The sequence below is a fragment of the Vanellus vanellus genome (assembly GCF_965231255.1).
Source record: "Vanellus vanellus genome assembly, chromosome: 6".
NCBI classification, from domain to species: domain Eukaryota; kingdom Metazoa; phylum Chordata; class Aves; order Charadriiformes; family Charadriidae; genus Vanellus; species Vanellus vanellus.
Genome location: NC_138911.1, coordinates 59,839,315 through 59,862,069, shown reverse-complemented (window position 1 = coordinate 59,862,069; position 22,755 = coordinate 59,839,315). Strand labels below are relative to the sequence as shown.

Sequence of the window (22,755 nt, the reverse complement as noted above, 5' to 3'; positions counted from 1 at the left end):
GTTTCCTTTAATGGTTGGACTCAATGATCTTGAAGGTCCTTTCCAACCTAAATGATTCTACGATTACATCAATGTGTTAAAGTCAGCTGGGAAACCTACATTTCAAAACTAACTTCAGGCAGGAAGAGATTTAGAGTACATGACATCATTTAATGTCACTACTAGTTTTATCTTCATTCCCTCTCTTTTCCTCTATACGCCCACAGAGCCATCAAGCAGCTTTGCATCATTATTCAGTAAGACACAGTGACAGTAACTGAGGAGTATTATTCTGCTGGGGAGTATTTATAGGGCTAAGAAAGTTGGTTCATCGCTTAATTGTTCTTTGCTACTCGAACATTACCCTAAATACTCCAAAATGTCCAAATTACACAATTCCTGTGATACTGGAAGAGTGAAGGTAGAAGATGGGAAAGAATAAGCGCACAAAGGACCAAAGTTTTCTGCTGTTTAAGTGAACGTTAAATCCAAACGTGTACTTCATCAAGGGTCCCAATTCAGCTAAGGACTGGCAACATTTTACGTTAACAGAGAGCATACGCACATGGTGATTGTGTCATCCTTCGTAACATAGCCCAAGCAGCCAGAGCTACCCAAAGCTGAGTCTTTATGACACTGAAGTTAAATAATTGTCTCCTTCCTGCACCCTGAAAGCAGGCTGTACAGGAAAAAAACACAACTTATTCAGCAACTTAATTGCTTTAAATTATTTGTCATATAGCTGCTGCGTTGTCAAGCGTTCAGTCATTGCTGGTCTATTACGAGTTGCAACCCCTCCACACAACCCCAAAATTTTCATTCCTGCAGCACTGCAGGCTTGGCCTCCCCCCCCCGCGCCCCCGCCTGGGCCGGCTGCCACCGAGCGCGGGAGGTCGGCGGGCCGAGGGGCACCGCCAGCCCCCCCTCCCCACCCCGGGCCCGCTCCGCGCCGCCTGCGTGTGGAAAGCGAGAGCAGGGAGCGAGACTCGGGCCCTCCCCGAAGCGCCCAGCGCTACCGGCCTGCGCGGGCCCGGCCCAAACACGAGGGGCCCTGCTAGGCCGCGGGGGCTGAGGCGGCAGGGAGGGAGGGAGGGAGGGGTGGCAGCCCTGAGGGGAAGCGGAGGGGCCCCTCCCCGCCGCAGAGCGCGAAGCAGCGCTGACCGCAGCGCCGGGGAGAAACAGGAGAAGTCTCTCAGCACAAGGCGACAGGAAGGAACGGGAGACCGGGGCAAGCTCGCCGCCCCCAGCCCTGCCGCACTGACTCAGCCCTACCTCGGTTCTAGCCCCCCCTCCGCGCTATCTCGCGAGACTCGAGCGCTGTAGACGCGATGTCCTTTGGGGCACTGGCGGGGGGAGGGCAAAGGGGGAAGGGAGGCGAAGCCAGGGATGCCTTGATTGATAGCGGTCGCCGCCAGTGGGTGGGAGGGACGGCGAGCCCTCAGCCAATAGCTTCGTCCCATGGCGAGCGGCGAGCCAATGGAGGGTCTGGGGAGGCGGGGCACGCCGCTGGCTGATTGATCCCAGCTTTGGCGTTGTTCAGTCAGAGCGAGAACATTCTAGAGGTGAGTACGGGGCAGCCATTGCCGGGGTCCCGTCAGCCGCCCCCTTCTGCCTGAGCTGCACGTCGGCCACCGCCTCTCCCTTCCCCCTTCCCTTTTCTCCCCCCTCCTCTTCCCTCTCCTCACAGGTGCCTCCACTAACGATGCCCCTGATTGTGTCTTGCCCGCAGATTGTCCGGCGCTGCTGTCCCTGCTGATACCGCCCGCCTCAGGACGCCGGGACCCGGAGGCTGCGGCGTCCGCCTCCGCCTCCCTCTCCGTCTGGATATAAGCGCCCCCACGGCCCTGTTCTCCTCGCACACTCGGCTTCGTCGCAGCCCGGGGCGAGCAGCGTTGGGTTTATGTCTTTATTGGACGAAAACGGTGAGTAGTAACAGTGGGCTGGGGTGGATGAGAGCAACCGGGATTGAGAGGAGGGTTTAGGTCTTGGGGAGCGGGCGGGCGCCGTAGGTTGGGCTGGGGCGTCGTGTAGTCGGTAAACGGCGGATAGTGGGAGAGGTTTTGTGTAACAAAGTGGGACTTGAATAGGAGGGAGAAAGGGGGGGAAACAACCAACCGACCTAGAAGCCCCAACGCTTCAATTACACCCGTTTTGGGGTGGGGTTTTTTTGTGTGTTTGTTTTGCGGTTTATTTTTTTTAATTTTTTTTTCTTCAATTTCCCCCCACCGCCATGCGAGGAGACAAGATGGCGGCGGCCGGGGCCGCGCCTCCCCGCGCTATGAGCGGGCGGGGAGGGGGCGCGCGACCGTTGCGGGGGGGGGGGGGGGGGGGCGGCGGTGGCGCAGTTACAAACCCGCCCCCCGCGGGGTGGGGGGGAGAACGACGGGGAAGGGACTTCTCTTCCTCAAGGCTTAGTCCCGGGGGGGGGGGACACCAGAAGGGGGGGGGGGCAGCTGCGGAGTGTACACACACACACACACCCCCATGCGGCTGGAGAGCGCATGCGTGGCTGGAGGTGACTCCCCCCATCTCTTCCAGGACTGACTCAGTGCTTAATTGCTGCATTTATGACTCATCACAGGCCCGAGTGGGGCGGGGAAACGGTGCTTTGAAGCAAGGAGTCTGTCGGCCTTCCCGCTTTTTCCTCTGTTCATAGCATACGGGGGGGATGGGGTGGTGCTTGGGATGAAGCGTCCTAGGGACCGGGAGAGGGAGCTTTAGTCTACAGCAGACAAAAGCTGTAATCTGGAAGGAGGGGAAACCGCATGTTCCGTTTGAGCGCTTCTGCTCAGTCACCGAGATACCTGCTTCCTCAGTGCTTCTGCAAGCACGTGGTCAGGTCACATGGTGGCTCTTTTTAGACATCTTGGGGAAGGAAACCTCGTGTTTGAAACAAAGTCCGCGGTGCACCTCTTTGCTGAGGAAGGGCAGAACTGCATCTGGGCTAATGTAGAATACAAGGCACTTACGAATCAACCGGAGAGATTCAAACCGTGTGGAACCGATAGACATGCTCTTATATGTAAATACTAAGAAGGTTATTTTAATGTGTCAACGCTTCTGTCATTAATGATAACAACATGATGACGTGTCAGAATAGCCGTGCTGTAGTCAGGGTTGCCTGTGTAGTCAACCAGTTATGGCTTAAGTAGTCTTAGATCTGATTATACAGACACATGTTAATTTAAATATGTAAATACTGCTTAAGGCAACTTTAATAATAGGATTCATCCTCCTTCCCCTTCCTCCCCCTTCCCCTAAGAAAAAAATCACCTGGAAAAGCTGCTGCACTGCTCTGTACCTCTGCATTGCTAGGCTTTCTACAGTGAAGCAACTTATGTCAGACTTTATCAGGCTTATTGTTAAGTCAAAACTCAACAGAAGCTGCTATGAGAATCCATAAGTGAGAGGGAGAATTACCTAATTTTCAACTCTTTTCCACTCCGATCCAAAAAAACTGGTAAGCCATGTAAAAATTATGTTGGGCTACAGATTGCTGCTGCTTCATCTTACTGATATTTCTCAACATTCTGACAGACTTCAGTTAATGTGATAGGTTCATGCTATGATGTGGAATTTGAAACCGTTTTCCAGATCTTTCTCTTGATTTCCTCTGTCCTGCAGCCTGAAACATGTATCATGTGACCCTCTTGGTGCAAGAGCCATTGGTCTCCATAATAAATCAGTATTTGTTTCCCTTCCTTATTGATTGCGGCACTCCTTTAGGAGTTAAATGTATAGAAAATAGTCTTAAGCTGTTGAATGCTTTTTGGGTAGTAAGAGAAGAGGGTGGAAAGCTCTGTGGTGTAGTTGAGGAGGCATTACTTAGTACAACTCAAGGCTATTGTTTACAATCCACAAGTTGAAGAAAACCATAGCATAAGGAAGATTATTTTTTTTCTTTTCATGCTAAATATAGTCTCTTGCATAGTTCTGTAGCAAAATCTGATTGCTGCACATTAAGATAAACCTTATTTCTCTTTTGTTTATTAACACTTGCAGAGCTGTTGCGCAGCCACTGGTACCTGTATTGGGGAAACATAGCATACAAGCAAGAACCTTACAGCCTCAGTGGCGAAAATTTTTTCATGTCAGAGACCGAGAACTCTTGCAGTCGTTTATGTCATCCCGTCTTCTCCAGACAGAAGATACCAAAAAACTGCAATCAAAGATCTCTTCATCTTATTGATAAAGCTACTAATAAGGCAAAATGTCTGTCAACGTCAACCGCAGTGTTTCAGATCAGTTCTATCGCTACAAAATGCCCCGTCTGATTGCCAAGGTAATTTACTAACCATCAGTGGTAAGTAGGTAGTGCTTCACCCCACTTGCTTTCTTGATAATGTGTAGCCAGTCAGAGGGCAAAGAGGGTGTCTGCTCCTTTCTGTCCAGAGTAAATTCACATTTGGTTTTCTGAGAATACATGCTTCAAAGCAGAACTTTGATGTAGTGTAATGGGGAATACGCACATGGTTTGGCTGTTGCAGTTGCTTGATCTTAAAGCACTTTTTTTTTTTCTTTAGGTGGAGGGCAAAGGAAATGGAATAAAGACGGTTATAGTCAACATGGTTGACGTTGCAAAGGCGCTTAATCGGCCTCCAACGTGTAAGTAGTCTGGAGAGAGCGCTTTTTTTTTTTTTCCAGTATCTAAAAAAGCATCAATACCATTATTTCAAGATTTGTAAGAAAGAAATGTGATTATCTCAAGATGAAATAATGAACAGAAACAAGCAATGGCATACTTGCTTGCTGTTAAAAATCACAGTGAAGGCACAAGGACAGTGGTGGTTATCATGTTTTCCTTACAGATCCTACCAAATTTTTTGGTTGTGAGCTGGGAGCACAGACCCAGTTTGATGTTAAGAATGACCGTTACATTGTCAATGGATCTCATGAGGCGAATAAGCTGCAAGACATGTTGGATGGATTCATTAAAAAATTTGTTCTCTGTCCTGAGTGTGAGAATCCTGAAACTGATCTGGTGAGTGCTCTCTGTCTGTATTCATGGTAGCACTATGGAGACACTTCATTAGATGTTTATGGAAGTGGTGCAAAATGAACTGGTGACTTAAGTATCTGTGAAGAGAAAATGTAGTATGCACCCACCCCACTCCCCCTTTAGGAAGGTTTTGCATTTATAACAGCTCAAAACTTCTGAGCTAAACTAGTTCTAAATTTGCTCTGTTGAGTGTGATATAAAGTATTTAAACCTCTGGCTTAATCCTGTGGAGATGATGTAAACATCAGGTTTAGGCTTTAAAGCATAACTGATCTGTAAGTAGTGTGCTAACTGAAGGTTGTTCTTTTTTACAGCATGTCAATCCTAAGAAACAAACTATAGGTAACTCTTGCAAAGCCTGTGGCTATCGAGGCATGCTTGACACAAACCATAAACTCTGCACGTTCATTCTCAAAAACCCACCTGGTGAGTGTTTCCTTATTTGGTGGGGGTAAAGGGAACTTTTTTAGTGTGAGTGCTGTTAATGAAGTAGAAAAACAAATAGCTCACATCGAATTAAAGCGTAAAAAGGCTCTGGCATACTCCTAGAATATGCTTGAGGGTCAGGATGAGGTAGCTGTGTTCATAGCTTCAATATGAGCAGGCCCTTCCCTTCTGATCCTGCATCCTTCCCAAATGGAAGTATTTGTGAAGAGTTGGATTTGTCTATGCAGGACAAAACTTGTTAGGAGAGCTAGTCAGCAGGAGCTCCCTGCATTTCTGCATTTTAAGTCAGCTTGAAGTAAAAGCAGTATAGTAAATGCGAACTGTAACGTACTTGTTCTGTGCAAGCAACACTCTGTGGTAAGCATCTAGTTGCCTGCTGCAATTTAAGCTTGCTAGAATAGAAAAGTCTAACCTATTCCAGGGGTCTCTGCTTTGTGAGGTCACCTGTTATATAGACTTGAACAACCTTATGTTCTGGTGAGAAACAAGATTTTGACTGGAACCAGAGCTTTCCCCAGCAGATGTAAATCTGCTAATAGGAGTATACACACCCACTTGGGGATTTGGCAGAGGTGCTGTAGTGCAGACTTAGCTTTCTCTAGGTCATACAATAAAACATTAAAATTCCCTTGCAGAAAGTGGTGACACTGGTACAGGGAAGAAAGAAAAGGACAAGAAGAACAGAAAAGGCAAAGACAAAGAGAATGGTTCTGTGTCCAGCAATGAGACACTTCCACCCCCACCACCAGAGGAGATTACTCCTCCACAGGTTGTGGTAAGTAGAAAGGAAAGTGGGGAGATGAGGGTGTGTGGTGTCTTGCTCTGATTTAAAACTTCTAAATCACTGGTATTTCTTGCAAGTCAACGTTGCACCAAAAGTTCTTACTTTATCAAGAACTTCATTGTTGGAATAGAAATATTCCTGTGTCTCCTCTATAGCAGCTTTATCAGCTCTTCTGTAACAGCACATGTGCTCCTTGCTAAGTGAAAGCTGCATACCCCGTTACAGGGACCTGAATTGTAAAGGGTGTATCATAAGTGTACTAAACTGTACTTCCAGTTACCCTACAGCTGGCTATGATCTCAAGTCTAGCCTCCATTGCTTCTTTCCTACATCTGCCCTTTCTCCATCATCTTTTGACTTCCAAGTTGTAGTGTAACCCTGTCTTTATGGAGAGCTCAAAAGTACCTGTTTATAAAAAAAAAAAAAGCTTTCAAATCTGTATCTAGAAACAACACTCATTTATTGCTAAGCTTGTAGTAGCATTGTATGAACCTGTTGGTCTGGTTTTTTAGGAGGAGGAGGATGATGATGACTGGGGTGAAGATACAACAGAAGAAGCCCAGAGGCGCAGAATGGACGAAATCAGTGACCATGCAAAGAACCTCACACTTAGTGAAGACCTGGAAAGAACAGTAGAGGAGAGAGTCAACATACTGTTTGATTTTGTGAAGGTGAATATTCTCTGGTGGTTTTCTTGGGTAGCCACTTCGCTGTAGATGTATAAAATGTTAGTAAGGAGACATAAGTTCAAGCTGCTTGAACTTCTGCCAGAGTACTGGTTCCAGCAGTGGTGGGCAAGGAAGCGATGCAGTAGAGCAGACCCAGGCCTCAGTAGATTAAAAATGTTTTTGTCCCTGTCTTTGTAGAAAAAGAAGGAAGAAGGTGTCATTGATACTTCTGACAAAGACATTGTAGCAGAAGCAGAGAGACTGGATGTAAAGGCCATGGGCCCACTGGTTCTCACTGAAGTCCTTTTCGACGAAAAGATTCGTGAACAGATAAGGAAATACAGGCGTCACTTCCTTCGTGTAAGCAGTCTTTTCTGCACCTGATATAACAACTGTTGGGTTGGCTTTTTGTAATTTGGGGGGGGGGTTAAACCACTACTTTTTAGCTGGGGAAAATGCTGGGAAGGGATAGTATGAGCTGTTGTAAATTCTGCTATCTCATTTTCTTGAGAGCAGAAGTAAAAGCACGTTCTGGAGAGGAAACAAAGCTAATTCAGTTGTCTTTTGCTTTCATCACAACTCTAGTTCTGCCACAACAACAAGAAAGCTCAGAGGTACCTTCTCCATGGCTTTGAGTGTGTGGTAGCCATGCATCAGTCTCAGCTTATTTCTAAAATACCACATATTTTGAAGGAAATGTATGATGCAGATCTTCTGGAGGAAGAAGTCATTCTTGGCTGGGCAGAAAAGGTAAGGGGTAGTATTTCACATACCATTGCAGTGAAGTACCTGTATGTAGTATACTGTATCTGATTTCTGTTCTGATGTAGCTTCTTGTGCAGATGGCTTTAAACAACTAATCTGAGATAGTTACTGTCTGGGAGAAACTGCTGTCCAAGGCAGTGGGTGAGGTTAAGAGTTCCAAGTTAAGCTCTTGGTGTATTTGAGTATGATCTGACGTTAACTCCTTCGGTGTTCAAGCAAAATCTGTGTACTTCTGTCTTTCAGGCCTCAAAGAAATACGTTTCAAAGGAGCTTGCCAAAGAAATCCGTGTCAAAGCAGAACCATTTATTAAATGGCTAAAGGAAGCTGAAGAAGAATCTTCCGGTAATGAAGAAGAGGATGAAGATGAAAACATAGAGGTAGGAAAGGCTCACTTACTGCAAGTAACTCCAAGGCTGCACTGTTCCTGGATCCTTGCATCTTGTATTTTGTCTTGGTGCACTATAAAATAGCAGTACGGGTGCATTTTAATAGCCAGGAGGCACTGTCATCGTGGAACAGTACAAACGCTCTCTTGCATTGTAGTAGTTCATATAGTGGAAGAACGACAAGAGATACTGTGCATAAAGCCTTGTGTTTTAGAGGAGTTAGTGGATATATGTTTGTTAGAAAAGATGATTAAAGAGCAAATGACTTGTTTTCCTCCCAATTTAGGCCTAGGGTAAAATCTGATAGCCAGTCAGCTGGAGTGTGTAGCTGGGATTTTTTTTTTTTTGCATGTGAGCTTTTTGTTTGTTTGTTCTCCTCCCAGTAGTACCTACTCTTGTTCCTAGATGTGAGATTTTGCTTCCTACAGACACTCATGCACACCTCTGCCTTATAAAGACGGGTGATAAGGTGTAGTAGTTTCAGCATGCCTGAGTTCAGGTTTTGTTTACAATGTTAATTCTTGTACCAGAAGGTGCTGTGCAGTGCACTTTAGAACATGGGGCCGTGTGCAGAGCAATTCGTGGCCATAGACAGGAGGGCTGTTGAGTGGGCACGTGTTGCAACACCTGGTGTTAAAAATTATTGTAGTGATAATGATGGTGGTAGGTGCTGAGGTAAAAGCAAGTGTCTTGTCCCCACAGGTGGTGTACTCTACAACTGCCAGTGTACCTAAAGTTGAAACTGTGAAGCCTGCAAACAACAAAGATGACGATATTGATATTGATGCCATTTAAAGTGACGCAACATAGCTTCCAGCATAATAATGCAAACTTCTCTGCATTTTCTGCCAGAAGTGTGACTTGTATGTGCACAAGCTGAAATGGCTTAACATCCTGCTACTCTTTGTACTCTAAAATGTATCTTTTCACTGTGACTGGTCTTGTGTAACTAAGCCTAATACCAAGGAGTCAGCACGTCGGTGAACTGATCTAGTTTGCAACTGGCATGTTCTATTTTGTTTTTCTAACTTGTGTTGGACACATACTTGGAGCACATTTATACAGTTGTGGAAATAAAGGATTTGGTTTTGGTCAATCTTCATTTGTGATTCTGACCTCCCTTATTACTTTTGAAAGAGTAAGTATCTACACAACTTGGTGAAACAGGCAAACTTTGAGACAAAAATTACAGAAGTCTCTTAAATGAGACAAAAAAAAAGCCTCAGGGTAGAGGCTGTTGCAACAGTGGACATTTGAAACCTGGGCATGAAGCAGGTGTTAGGTAATCTACAGCGTACAGATGCCAGCTTCTTAAAACAGAAGGCAACTGTCCGGACTCTGATCCTTGCAGGCTCTTCAGGGTTGGTTTGTTGTGTTTGGGGTTTTTTGTTGTTTGGGTTTTTTTGTTGGGTTTTTTTTTTAAAAAAACTAAAACTTCCACAGGCATTTGCTACGTAAGTTCCTTTTGGTCTTTTTCCTAAAGTTTTCGACAGCTCCATTAAATCCAGCTTTCAGTGCTGACTAGAGCCGAGGGAGCCGGTACCTCTATAGTTAATATGTGCTGCTGCTGAACAGCTGGCTGTGGCCGCACACTGCTGTGTATGCTTGGGGGTGGGGAGGGAAGAGATCTGTTGCCTTGAGCATGAGAGCTCCTGAAGCTGATCTGTGTGCCTCTGGAACCAAGTCTTGTAGATCTTAAGTGCCACTGTGGAGGTACCCGATTCCTTTAGAAACAAAAAGAAGCTTGGTCTGTCTAAATTGGGAAACTGGTGTGATGTGGGGAGCAACAGGCTTTGGCCTAGGACTGTGGGTCCCTGTGGGGCTTTTGAGGAGGGCTTTTTTTGTTGCCCTTAACAGACTTTTCCTCTGGAAAATCAAGAGTGGTAAGAGAGTGACTGGGTTTCTTCATTTTTGTGAGGTTTGGTATTTTCAGACTTTTTACAAGAGTGCATGTAGTGATAAGATGAGGGGGAATGGCTTTAAATTGGAAGAAGGTAGATTTAGGTTAGATATTGGGAAGAAATGTTTCACTTTGTTCCAGTGCCTCACCACCCTCGGGTTGCCCAGAGTTGTGGATTCCCCATCCCTGGAGGTGTTTATGGCCAGATGGGATGGGGCTTTGAGCAACCTGGTCTAGTGGGAGGTGTCCCCCCCCCCCATGGCAGGGGGGTTGGAACACAATGCTCTTGAAGGTCCCTTCCAATCTAAACCATTCTATGATTACAAGTTTAGAGAGATTGAGGCCCCAGTGCATGTCAACCTTATTTTCGTATCAAATTTTTAACAGCCTTTATGACTGGATGAAGGGGAAGACTGTGTCTGCTGGTTACAATACTAGTGACTTGAGCTGCAGGTTGTCATCTCCAAAACAGTGGGGTGTAGCTGTATGAACTTAATGTTGGGTTGAGGGTGGTCCTGGCATCAACTTGTCACTTGGCAGTAGCAGATGTGGCAAACAGTGTTAGATGGGGTGAAGCCATGAAGCATTTTAAAGTGTTCTTTTATTTTTGAGGGTGTTTATTGCAGTAGTACAAACCCATGTTTTTTAATTTAAATGGAGGTTTATTCCTGGCTTCTTTTTCTCTAAAAGAAAATTTGTTCTTTCTGTTTAAGCTGAGTTTGTATTTCAAAAGTAATTGTTGATTGTTATGCTGGTTGAGAACCTGGAAGACGAATTATTAATCCCCATGTGACCTCTCCAGAAGGTTCTTCCTCCTGGTGTAACAGTTGTGAGCACACCATTGTAGGCGTTTGCCTGCCAGGCTGGAAGCAGAGTTGGAAAGGTTCAGATCCTCTGAAAAAAATCTCAACTCAATACAGTGCAGCTGTTATAGAGCTGATGATTTTTGCCTGGTACTGCTGCAGAAAACTGTAGGGTTGGGTTTTAGTTCATGTGGGTAGCAATTAGAGAGATTAGACCCTGTGGAACTTTTTAAAAGCAAAAGGCTAGAACTTCAGTGGTGGTGACAGAGAGGGAAGGGTTAAAAACAGTCTAGCTGGAGGCAAGGTGTCAGCCCTGGGCTTCCTGCTTGCTTGTAGCAACAGGTTGGGCATTAGTGCAATACCCAGAAAATGAAATAATTCACCAGTATTTCCCAGTCACGTTGGTTATGTGGGTGTAAGGCTTTCCCCCTCAAGTTTCATCTCCCTGGTTGTCACCTGTTGCAGTGGGAGGTGGGTGCTTGTACATCGGGCACGGTCCTTGGGTAGGGGCTTGGGCCAGATTTGCCTTTCTGAGCAGAACTCCTGCTTGCGGAGGGAATAGGGAGAAGCCTTGCTCTTTCCCAGGAGCACGTCACAGCTGCAGTGTTGAGAAATGCTCTGACCCCTTCACTAGCTGCACAAGAGAGCGCTCTGCAGCATGGACAGTACCTCTCCTGGTTCTCTGAGCTTTGTTCTTACCTACTGCAGGTCAGTGCCATTCACTAAAATCATCAGTTGCTCCATGCTCATGGTCTGCAGACGCAGCTTTGCAGATCCAGGTTGATACCATCTCTAGGACGTGACCAGAAGGTTTCTGTGGGAAGTAAATGTTGTGCAGTGTTGGCTGCTACCAGCTGCGACATGGTGATGTTTCATTCTGGGTGTAGTTAGCTCCATTTTAGAGCAGGCGCAATTGTAATTCCAGGCTGCCACCAAAGAGGATAATCTCTCTTTTTCCACCCTGACACCTAGTGACTAGCAAGATAGACCTTTTCCCTCCAGTAGGGAAACTAGGAAATAAATCCACCAAAAAAACAGTTTTCCATAGGATCAGTGAACTGATGATGTCATAGCAAAGCGGCATGACGGTAGATTTGGATTAAATGTGATGGGAGCGTGCAGGGAATGGAAGCGCTCTTGTCTGTAGTAGCCCACAGATGGATCAGATTAAGTGCATTATAAAGTGGTACTTTAATGTTCAGACCTGGGGGAGGCTTCTAGAAGCACTCGAGGCCACTGCTAACTATGAAATTCCTAGCGCTGAGTTACGCTTCTCACCCTATTTTCACATACATATTGCTATTTCCATCTTGAGTCATTAACTGAGGATTCCACCAGCTAATGAAAGCGAGTGCTCGTTTTGTTAGCATTTCTTTAGGGAAGGAAGAAGTCAGATTTAGAAGTTGCCCAAGTCTTTGAATTTATGGCTGCTGCTATCTGATTAAAAGCAACAAGTACATCTTCAAAAGGCAGCGTGGAGTCTAGATACAATCTGCTCCGAGCTTCAAAGAGCCTCCTGGCACTCGGAAAGGAAACGGTGAGTGTTGGGTCATTTCCCTCCCTTCATACCATGCAGCCTCTCCGTTTTATAAACCTCGGCGTGAATGCTGCAATTTGGCAGGTGGAAGCTCCAGCGGCGGGTCCGTCAGCCCTGGCTTCGCAAACCTCCCTGCCCCGCCAGGACCCTGCCGTCGGGGCTTCGCTGCAGCTCAGCAGCCTTCATCAGCGGCTTCTCTCTGTCCAGCACAACGGGGAGCTTCTCAGCTAGCGGCTTTGCTCGGGGCAGCATCGCGAGCAGAGGAAAGGAGCTCAGCAGCTTTCACTGGGGCTTGAAATCCTGGTTGTTGCTGTGCCTATAAGAGGTAAGATTGTCCTTTTTTTTATCGATGAGAACCTAGAAATTGTCATTAGAGGCCAGCGCCTTGTTCAGCTGGAGGTGGTAGACGTACTATATAAAAGGACACTGCTCCTTGGAGTGTACAGCTCAGGCTTGTAGCGACGCAATGACTAAAGATAAAGGCAAAGCGATGTGAAGGGATTGCAGCAGCCGTGGTAATGTGCTGAACGCTTTTTATTTCCCCTTGCTGTGGTACCGGCTGCCCCAGCCGGTGTAACTGTGGTGCAGCGCTCCCAAAGAGGTCAGCTTTTTAAACAGGGCACAGTTCGCTCCCTGGGGTCACTTGCATGAGTCTATCATTCCTCCCCGTTAAGATTTTCTGGGATTGCCGTGAGTCTGTCATTCCTCCCCGTTATCTTCTTTGGGTTGAGATGCTTACTGCAAGATGCCAATCTCCACCCAAGTCAAACAGCTCGGTTGATTTGTTGCCGGCCAGATGTACCATAGAGTTAAAAGAGTTGATTTATAACTCAATAAATAACACTTAGTATACGGGTGTATTCCACTTGTGCAAGTTCTGAACCTTGATGTTTGAAAAGAAGAGGTATCTCTGAAAAGCAGTTAATGTAGCGGTGTGTTAGGAAGCTGTCCTTTCATTTGAGGGCTGCTACAGGGTAGTAATAAAGATCACAGCAGTTCTGGGCTCCTGGTGAAACCCGTGCACGGAAAGGGCGAGGGGAGATGGAACAAAAGTAGCTGACCCACCAATTAATCTTCCAAATTGTGGCAGCTGTTTTCTTCTCAAACTAATTACTCCAAAAGAGCCTCGGAGTCTGCTGCTGAGGATTGACCCCTTGGCATTCAGTAACACCACGGAACTGTGAAGACGTGGAACAGAAAACCCAGAAGTAAAGACAACAAAAAGCAGCCTGAAAACTACGCTCTATAAAGCCCTATCTGTGAAATAGTGGTTGCACGCTTAAATTTCAGCTTAAGTCTTCTAAAGTTGTTGGAGCCATTGGGATTGCCTACATGCTTCACAAGCTGCGGGCAGTGTCCATGTTTTTCTTATTGAAGACAACCATCGTGCTGCCACAGAGGTGTCAGAGTCTGTCTCTGGACCTGGAATTGGTGAGGAGGTGTTCTGGGGCCGCTGATCAGCTTTCCCAGGATATCACTTCCTTACCTAGTGTGGACCAGCACCAGGGTATGTATCTCCACAGCTTCCTTAGAGCTGTTCCGGTTGACATCCATCAAGGACACAGCCCCAGAATTCAGGTGATGCGGCTTTTAATTCAGTAAAATTCTGCAACTCCTAAATGTCTTCCAGCGGAAAAAGAAAAAAAATCTTTGTCTTGGATTAGGAACCCAAGAAACAGAGTTTCACACGGTCATTGTCAGTAAAACAGAGGGTTCCACACACCTGCCAGGTGGGGCAAGAGGTTGCAGGGCCCGTTCCTGCTCCCAGGACCTTGACAGCTTCTGAGGCTGGAGCTGAAGAGTGCCGTTTTTTCCACTGATAATCTTATCTCATCGCCGTGGTGTTAGACGCATTTTCTGCACAGTATTTTCTCTCAAGAGGGGAAGAGACAAAGCAAAGGAGAGCTCCGGTGTGAGCCAGAGGCACTTCAGCCATACATTGCAGATAAGGGAGGTATCAGCACCAGGAACTCCTCAACGGGAGGTTTGTGTGGGCGTTGTATTATTCTCTCTGAATTTTTGCTTGATACTGATTTTTATATCTACCTGATATTAATAAAACCCAGCTAACGGCACTGACGTCAATGGAGTTTGGCTCTGGGTCTGTGTAATCAAGGTAGACATCTGGCATCTTTAAAAGAAACATGAGGAAAGCATATTTCCCCAGGAGAATCCCATCCCTGTTGTCAGGGAGATGTTAATAAATTATTAATTACTTAAGAATCATTCTTATGGACAAAGTTGCAGGTATACAAATTGTGAACGGAGTAGTTCACATAGGAAAAGGCTAAATAAAGAAGGAAAAATCTAAATAAAGAGTCTAAGAGTTTTTCACATGGTCTCTGAGGCTGGGAAACCTGCATAGAAAGGCTTCCATCTCCTGCCTCCGTTGTTCCTTCAGCCTGTGCTCATATTTGGTACCACGAGCCAGAGGAGCCGGCAGTCCCAGCTGGACGTGCTGTGGGGCTCAGGGTGGTTGTGGTCAGTGGGCCTTTCCGGCTTGTCCCGGGGAAAGGGGGTGATTTTATCTGAATCATCGAGGGGGAACTGAGTGTTCCTGGTGGGAGGAGAAGTGGGAGAGCAGGTACCTGTCTGTCGTGAGAGCCTCTTCTGGGGGCGTTCGGTGATGTGCACCGGGGAGCTGTGGTGCTTCGTGAGCGCAAGGCACTAACTGCTGCAGTTTCTTTTTTTTTTTTTTTTTTTTACATAGTCTTTTATGATATTGTCACTGCCTTTGTTCCTTTTTTTTTTTTTTGTTCTTCTCTCAGGGCTGGGGGGTGGGACTGGAAGGCAGAAAGACGAAGCGGTATCGCTCATACCTGAAAACCTGTTCTGCAGGAAAACCTGCCCATGGGTGCAAGGGGATGGAAGGAGCGGCTGCACTCATGACCCAACCTGCCCTGCACGTAGCAGGCTGGCAGGGCCGGCAGGGCCATCAGGGATGACAGGCACCTTCTGCTGTCCTCCCCCTTCTCATGAATCCATTTTCAGCCCTGGATCAAAGAAGCCAGCTGCTGTTCAGGGCCTGACCTGGTAACTTGTGAAGAGCTACTGGAAGGCATCTCCTCATGGACTATTCTGCCTTTCCTACTCCATAGGACTTGCTCTGCTTTGGTGGCAAACAGTCTGTGCCTTCGTCCAGAGCTGGTCAGTGGTGGGTGATTTTGGTGTCTGTAATGGAGGTGCCTGTAGATGTGAGAGGGTGGACACCACGGAGAGGTCCGTGCCCTGCAGAGGTATGGTATGGAGGTATCAGAGATGCCACCAGTGCTGGGAATTTTCCATGACCCAATTTCCCTCCCTAAATTTTGTTTCTTGACAGTAGCAGAGACCTATTTCCCATGAATGTCCCCCCAGGCACAGGAGAACCTGGCCGGGGATGTCAGCCGGGACCCACGCTGGTCCCTCAAACCTCCCCAGCGCCAGGTGGGACGCAGCCCAGGCAAACAGGCCATGGGAAGGGAACAGGCACAGGTTTTTTGACCCGCAGCCAAGCTGGGTGCCACTCTGTGGCCCTGAGCACCCCGCCACCACCCCTCCTGTGGGTCCTCTTGGTTAACCCGGGCGGGGGGAGGGGGCACACGGAGCCACGGCGGGGAGTGCTGGGGCCGGGCACCGGCTATGGCGGGGGCCCCCTTCACCCAGCGCCTGCGGGAAACGGTGGGGGAATGTGGGTTCCCCGGTAAGGAACCTCCCCAGGCCCCCCCCTCCGCGGGCCGGCAGCCGCCGGGAGGGCACCACCGTCGCCGGGCCCGGGAGACGCCACGGCCCGGCCCGGCCCGGCGCCGCCCGCCGCGCTGAGGCAGCGCGGCCGCCAGGGGGCGCCCGTGCGCCGGCGCCACCGCCCGCCCCGGCCCCGGCCCCCAGCGCCCCTGCAGCGGGGAGGGACGCAAAGGGAAAGAAAGGGACAAAAAAGAAAAAAGAAAAAAAAGAAAAAAAGGAAAAGAGAAAGAAAAAAGAGAAAAAGAGATACAAGAAAAAAGGAAAAAGAAAGATATGCAAAAAGAAAAACAAACAAAAAAAAAGAAAAGAAAAGAAAAAACACAAAAATCATCCCCCTCCCTCCAGTTTTCCCACTCCTGAACACTTTCTGTCTACGGATCTGCCTGGATTAGTCTCCTCCTTCCCAGCACCCACTGGGCTCACATCTCCTTATGCGCATTTGGGGGGAATAAGGGAATAAGTGCAAAATTCTCCATGTTGGATGGAAACGGCGTTCCCAGCCCAGGCCTCACACCTGACCCCTGTGGAAAGTGGGACCCCACCTGCCACAGGGTCCCAAGAGACACGGGGAGCCTTGGGATGGGGAGGTGATGCAGCGGCTGCCTTGTCACCCTCCACCCTAGGGTGGCCGGGGCACTGCAGTGGAGAAGATGCATCTCCAGAAGGAAACAAGCCGACAGCCAAGCGATGGGGCAGGTGGTGGATGCAGGTAAGGGTGGTGGAAATAATCCTCTCCCAAAACTCCTGTCAAGAAAGTGTTTGAGAGAGAGAGGGAGAGCTACAGCTGCCTCTCCATCACACACAGTCTATAAATCAGGAGGTATTTCTTCCAGAAGGTATATAGTACATCCATGTTACACCCAGGGAGGACTTGCTTGCTGATACCCTCCAGACTGTGTTATGCAGGATGGTCTTAAACCCCTGGACTGTGTAATCTCAGTTCACATACTCCGAGGGCAAAATGATGCCCTTTACATTGGAGGATATATTCAGGCCGTACGTAGCCTGCTTACCCTTGGCAGTGCTTTTGCCTGCAGGAACAACTACATCATCTCCACACCCAGTGGAGCAAACGCTGCACCAGGTAACGTGTCTTGTGAATGAGCCATTTCACCAGCTGCGCTTGCCCAAATGCCATGTGCGGGGGAATCCTGCACACGCAGCCGGGTGCTGCTTTGCCCATGTGGGCACCTGCCCTGTCCTGCTGATGATATCGGGGGTTCAACCTTCCTCCACCAGCACAGGATATGGCGGTGGAGCCTGGAGAAAGACGGTCCCCTCTCATGCACCAGTGACTCACCACGCAGCACCCTGCTGTCCCACGGTCCCTGCTGCAGCTGCATTCCTGGTACCCAGGATGCTGGAATTAAACACCTCCAAAGAGCTGTAACACATGCATGAGGGATACCCACAGCTGCAGGGAGCTGCACAGAAAATAAAACTAATGGCCTGGAAACGCCATCCAGCTCCTGCCCAGCAGTCCAAGGAGATGAATCTGAGCATCTTTTTTTTTCCCCACTCTCCTGTGATGTCATTTTCCTGCATTCATGTCGCACACAGCAAAACTTCAATGAAAAGCACAATGGCAAGAGCATCAGCCACGCAGGAGGAGAGAGCTCCCTACATAATCCCACCTGAAGCTGCTCCTGGACAGCAGGGTTGAGCATCGTGGCGTTGAAAGATGAGGTGGCACAGGGATGGTGGGATGGTTTGATGGAGGCTGAGTTGTCTGCTTGTGCAGAGCACTGGGAGCACCGGCTGCTCTGCCATCCCCTTGGCTCTGGCAGGGAGGTCCAAAAACTTGCCACTGGCATCTGGCTGCATCCAAGTAGGTCTTCCAGGCATGGGCAGGTGCAGCATCTCATGCCCGGTGGAGGGGCTGACCAGGCTGCCACCCAAAAAGCAGCTGCTAATCAGCAGTGGGTGCAAACCCACATGTTTGACAGCTCCATGCACCTCTGATTGATTCACCTGACCTTTCCCACCAGCAGTCCGGAACCAAGTAACTTCACTCGCCCAGAAGCTATAGATATCTCCAGAAGACATGGGTGGGCATCTCCCTCTTGCCTAGGAACCAAAGTGATGCTCCTCAACTTGGTGGTGTCACAGTGCGAGTAGCTGCTGAGCATCAGGCAAGCTCTGACCGGCATCTCTACATGCAGTGGGCAAGGAAAAGATCATAATGGAGAAACGGGAAAATGGAAAAAAAGAACATGGCAGGAGGGTTGGAAATAGATGATCTTTAAGGCCCTTTCCAACTCTAACCATTCTATGATTCTATATCATGTTTCATGATAAGTCAAGACAGCAAAGGTGGGTTTTTTGGAAAGATTTTTTCCCCTTATCTTCCTAACTTCTTCAAACACAAGCGTTGCCTGCATCTTCTGGGAGGGCTTTTAGGTGACTGCCAGACAAGTGACTTTATGGCCTTGCAGGTGCCAGAGAAACAAAAACCTGATTGTCTGACTCAGGTTTGGGCAATTTTAACGTATTTGAACCCCTCTCGCTTGATACCTGTGAGGTCAGATGCCTGGGAAAAGGCCGCTTGGCCCCAAGTTGCTTTGGGAGGTGGGACCTGTTGGACACCAAAGTCAAAAACCGGAGCAAGTTGTCATCCTGGGCCTGGGACAGCATGAAGGCAGTGCCCCTCATGTCACCCGCAGCAGGACAGGGTGGCCCCAGGAGGGTCCCTGTAGCCCGCTCCCCTGTTCTCCGGGTCTCTCAGTAGCACTCCCGCCCCAGGAGGGGACAGCCAGACCCTGCAAATCCCCACATTTCTAAGAGGATTTTTTTTCCCCAACGGGGGAGTGTGATGAGTGCTGGGTCTATGTGTCCCTATTTTCTTGTTTGGCTTTGAAACATTAAACTCGGGTCAGGGCATTAAACCACCCCTTGTTTAGGCGTTCCCGGGTAGGTATTTTCTCCATGCTGGGCTGCTGACGGAGACAGCAGGTTTCCCCCCTCCCCGCTCTCCCCCCTCCTCCCCAGTCTTTGATCCCAGCAGCTCTGGAAACTAAGCTTTGAAAATACAGTGATTTCACAGATGTGTTGATTAGGAAATGAAATTCCAAGAAGCAAATGACAACCCGGCTGCACCGCTTGGCTCTGTGAGGCTGCAGCTCCCCACCAGGAAATGTATTCTCATATTTTTCTGACACATCCAGGGTGTTGTATTATTAATAAAAAATGCAGACAGAACTTCTTAAGAGAAAATGACTTCCAAAGAAACTGCTTTTTTTTTTGTTGTTCACTTTTTCCTGAAAATCTGTGATCTTGCTTGAAGACAGCTCAGTCCTTTCTCTCTTTTACAGAGCAAAAATGAAGCGTATGTTCACCCCAGAGCAGGGACAGTCTCCTGGGCACACAGGAAGACCCTAGGGATTTGTCTCCCCTAGCAGGCTGCTAATCAAGGTTTCCAGCTTCGTAGGAAAAGGGATTTAATGGAGGCTGGAGAGAGGGCTGGAAACCATCATGGTTAATTCTCCAGAAAAATAACCCCAGCCTTGCAGTCCTGTGAGGAGTGGATTGCATCTAGTCCATCCAGCTGGGACGGGGAGAGGAGTAGCTGATGTAGCTGCCTCCACAGCAGCCATGACGCCATACAGTGCTTCCAAGTAAGTCTTTCTTATTCGAACATCCCAAAATCCAGCTCTGAAAAAAAAAAAAAAAATCTTTTCCCCCTTCCTATCTGTATTAATAACATCGTGGTTTTTTGAGTGGTCCTGACACTATTCTGTCATCCCAGGGTGGGAGGGTGGTTTGGGGCTGATTCTTCTCATTTTTGCTACTGGGAAAGAGGGGATTGCCCTCAGCAGGGAATAAGCTTAGGCAGCTTTGTACTCCAAGCCTAGGACAAGTGGGACGCCGGATCCACCCTGCCTGGCTAGTCACCACCGCAGCGGCTGTGACCTGCCAGCCCTCACTGGGGCCACGCTCCGGTCCATAGCAGGGAGAAAAAAATATGGAGGTAGGTTCCCATTTGTGGAAACTGCCGTTTCTTTGGAGTTGTCATGTCTCGGCATCAACCTGAAGACAGCTGCGGGTTGGCTCAGACTCCTCTCGCTTCACCCATGGGTGCGTTGCTCCCTCAGGAATCAGACCCCGGGAGCCAAACACCCCCAGCGCGGCTCCGGCAGAGCTCCTCGCAGCCCGGCCAGCTCAGAACCACCGCACCCAGCAGAGCTCCCGTCTGCTTTGCAGGCACCTACCTGTGCAAGGAAGCAACCCCAGAAATGTTTGGGTGGTGGATGCGGACAAGGTGGGCTCAGCAGCTTAGCGGAGAGGCTGGGGATGGGGCAGGATCTGTCAGCCGCCAGCGCTGGCCACCAAGGGCGATGGCAAGGGCTGAGGCGGTTTGGTTTCAGAGGAGGTTCAAGGAGCACCTTGAGGCTGGCAGAAGTGCTGTGGGAGGGGAAAAACTGAAACGGGCTGTGTCTGTGCAGAGCAGCCATGTGTCCATGGGGTATCCAGCAACCATGGCGTTGGGTGATAGTTCAGACCCACTGGAGGGTCACAGCTGCAGCAGTAGGTGGGATTTTGGGGGGTATCATGATGTGTTCTGTCTCCAGTTTAAAGTTTAATGGAAGGTTTTTAAAGAAGACTTGAAAGGAAGATGAGGAGACGTCTGCAGAACCTTTCGGAATATCATTCTCTGGGAAACATGGCAAGTATCCAGCAAAGGAGCGACCAGTCTCTGGTTGGCACCACAGGTTTGATGTGAAAAGGCTGTAAAGGGCCTTCCAGGAAAAGACAGATCGCTTTCTCCTGGATGCAGTGAGGAAAGAAGAGCTAGGGAGGCCATGCAAAGAAAACCTGTCAAAGCAACAAGCCAGGAAAAGCAGCTTTGCAGAAGTGCTTTGAATGGATGCACGTGCTGTGACAGGGGATGTATCAGAGCCAGAGAGGTTAAAGTATATAAGATGAAAGAAAGTGTTGCCCTAGATGTCAAGGACTTTATCCTACTTTTCTTTTGCCTGGATATTCAGAAATATCCAACCACACAAGGTCCGACCTCCAAACACTGAACAGAGGTGGAAAACAGACCTGTAGATCATCTTCCCTACCAGCACACAAAGGGTAAAAATATTTCTCTCTCAATGAGCTGCCTCCCTTCCCTTGGCGCTGCTTAAAAATCACTCCAAAAATTACAACCAGGGATCAGCCCTTATGTTGGTAGCTTGTTCTGCACAAGACACCCCATTGGGAAAGGAGTTTTTCTGGTGAACTGCAGGAAACCCGTTTTGTGCTCCCCAGCGGCCCCCTCCCTCCCAGGCACGGAGGCATCCCCAAAATGCCAGAGGCTCATTCCCCCTGCAGCATGGGGAATGCAGGCAGAAGTGGGGCAGGAGGTGGGGACACAGAGTGGGCACAGGGTGGGAGACAGCCGAGCAGCCCCAACCCTGCCTGCCATCCCCAGCAGTACAAGGCTGCTCTGCTCCCTCCAGCTGGCTGCTCTCACCCGTCCCCATCCTATCACCATCCCCATCCCTGCAAAGAGCAGCTTGCAGGTGACATCTTTGACACCTCCAGCTCGCTCTCTGCTACGTTGCGGCTTTTCATCTCTGGCAGCTAATAGAGCGCTGGGGGAAGGGACCATATGCCACAGCAGCAAGTCTAAAGCACCTTCGTGCTTACAACATTACATGCCGTCCTAGTAAGAGAAAGGTTTTGATATAGAGTTACAGTGGTAACCAGAATATCTCCCGTCTCTCCATGCTGTAGGTGATGCCTTTGCCTCTGTGCTGGTGGCAGGAGGCAGCTCTGTGACGGGACAGGGGACAGAGTCGCCTCTGTTTGGAGTGATACCACAAAAAGCACAGGCTGGCGGCAGCCAGGAGCACACGCTTCTGCCAAAAGTCCAGTTACAGGAGTATGTGGCATAGGCAGCTGCTGTGCAGTGCGACGGCTCTGGAAAAAAGGCAGTGGCTGAATTAATGTGCAGAAAGAGCCACCTTCCTTCACGCTGCTGCCTGCAGCACGTCTGCTGCAAGTAACAACTGAGTCACGACAGCCTGGGGTAATTAGGGGTTATGAAGCTCAGGCTCAGTTCAGCTGCAGGAAATCTCACTCCCCTCCTTCCAAGGGACACTGTAGCTCCAAGGAGCTCTGGTGCTATCCTAATTAATGATGTATCTTGTTAATGGGTGATCCTACGCACTGAATGCAGGTGTCAGACAGCAGGACAAAGGTGATGGATTTACCCAATGGTGGTGGTGTCCTGGCATCCTGACCCTCTTTCAGAGGAGGGGAGGAGCCCAAGGGAGGGTGAGAAGCTGAGCTGCCAGGTGATGCTGTCCTCTCTGGGTCCTGTCTGCCCCCCACCGCTCCCTACAGGAGCTGGAGCGCATCCTATTGCAGCTGTGATTTCAAGTGGAGCTGGTGCCCAGGGCCTGGCTGCGAGGAGGTGTCAGTGGCAGGTGATTGTGTCCATGGAGGCTTGGGAGGTCCTGTAGGGCAGTGACGGCTGCTCTGTTGTGGGGGTTGGCCCATGAGCATCCCTACAAGGGCCCAAACCTTCTCCCTGCCTTTTGCCTGACAGGCAGCCCAGTAGCTGCGAGAGATGAACCAGTGGCCCTGTTCCTCTCTCTGTGCATGGAAAAATGTTTCTCCTGCATCTTTTTTTCTGAAATACGGGGTAGTCCTAAATATGCAGGTCTGCTTCTCTGGAGCTCTGGAGCTCTGAGCCTTCTGACCATGTTGCTCTGACACACGGCGGCCGGAAGGTGCTGTTGGAAGGAGCTGGGGACCAGCCTGCAGAGGGGAG

The 22,755-nt window shown here is 48.9% G+C and overlaps 1 protein-coding gene across 2 annotated transcripts; it reads left to right on the top strand.

The window, feature by feature from the left end:
- Positions 1-1,530: 1,530 nt before the first annotated feature.
- EIF5 (eukaryotic translation initiation factor 5) lies at positions 1,531-9,131 on the top strand. 2 transcript variants are annotated; one of them, XM_082485945.1, is made up of 11 exons: positions 1,531-1,901; positions 3,982-4,261; positions 4,503-4,584; positions 4,788-4,960; positions 5,293-5,404; positions 6,061-6,200; positions 6,722-6,880; positions 7,076-7,237; positions 7,463-7,627; positions 7,886-8,020; positions 8,732-9,131. In XM_082485945.1, exons 2-11 carry the CDS (start codon positions 4,190-4,192, stop codon positions 8,822-8,824), a joined length of 1,293 nt encoding a protein of 430 aa, XP_082342071.1. In that variant the 5' UTR covers positions 1,531-1,901; positions 3,982-4,189; the 3' UTR covers positions 8,825-9,131. The 2 variants fall into 2 exon arrangements, with proteins under 2 accessions (XP_082342071.1, XP_082342072.1); XM_082485946.1 differs by lacking the exon at positions 1,531-1,901 and adding an exon at positions 3,202-3,439.
- Positions 9,132-22,755: the final 13,624 nt, after the last annotated feature.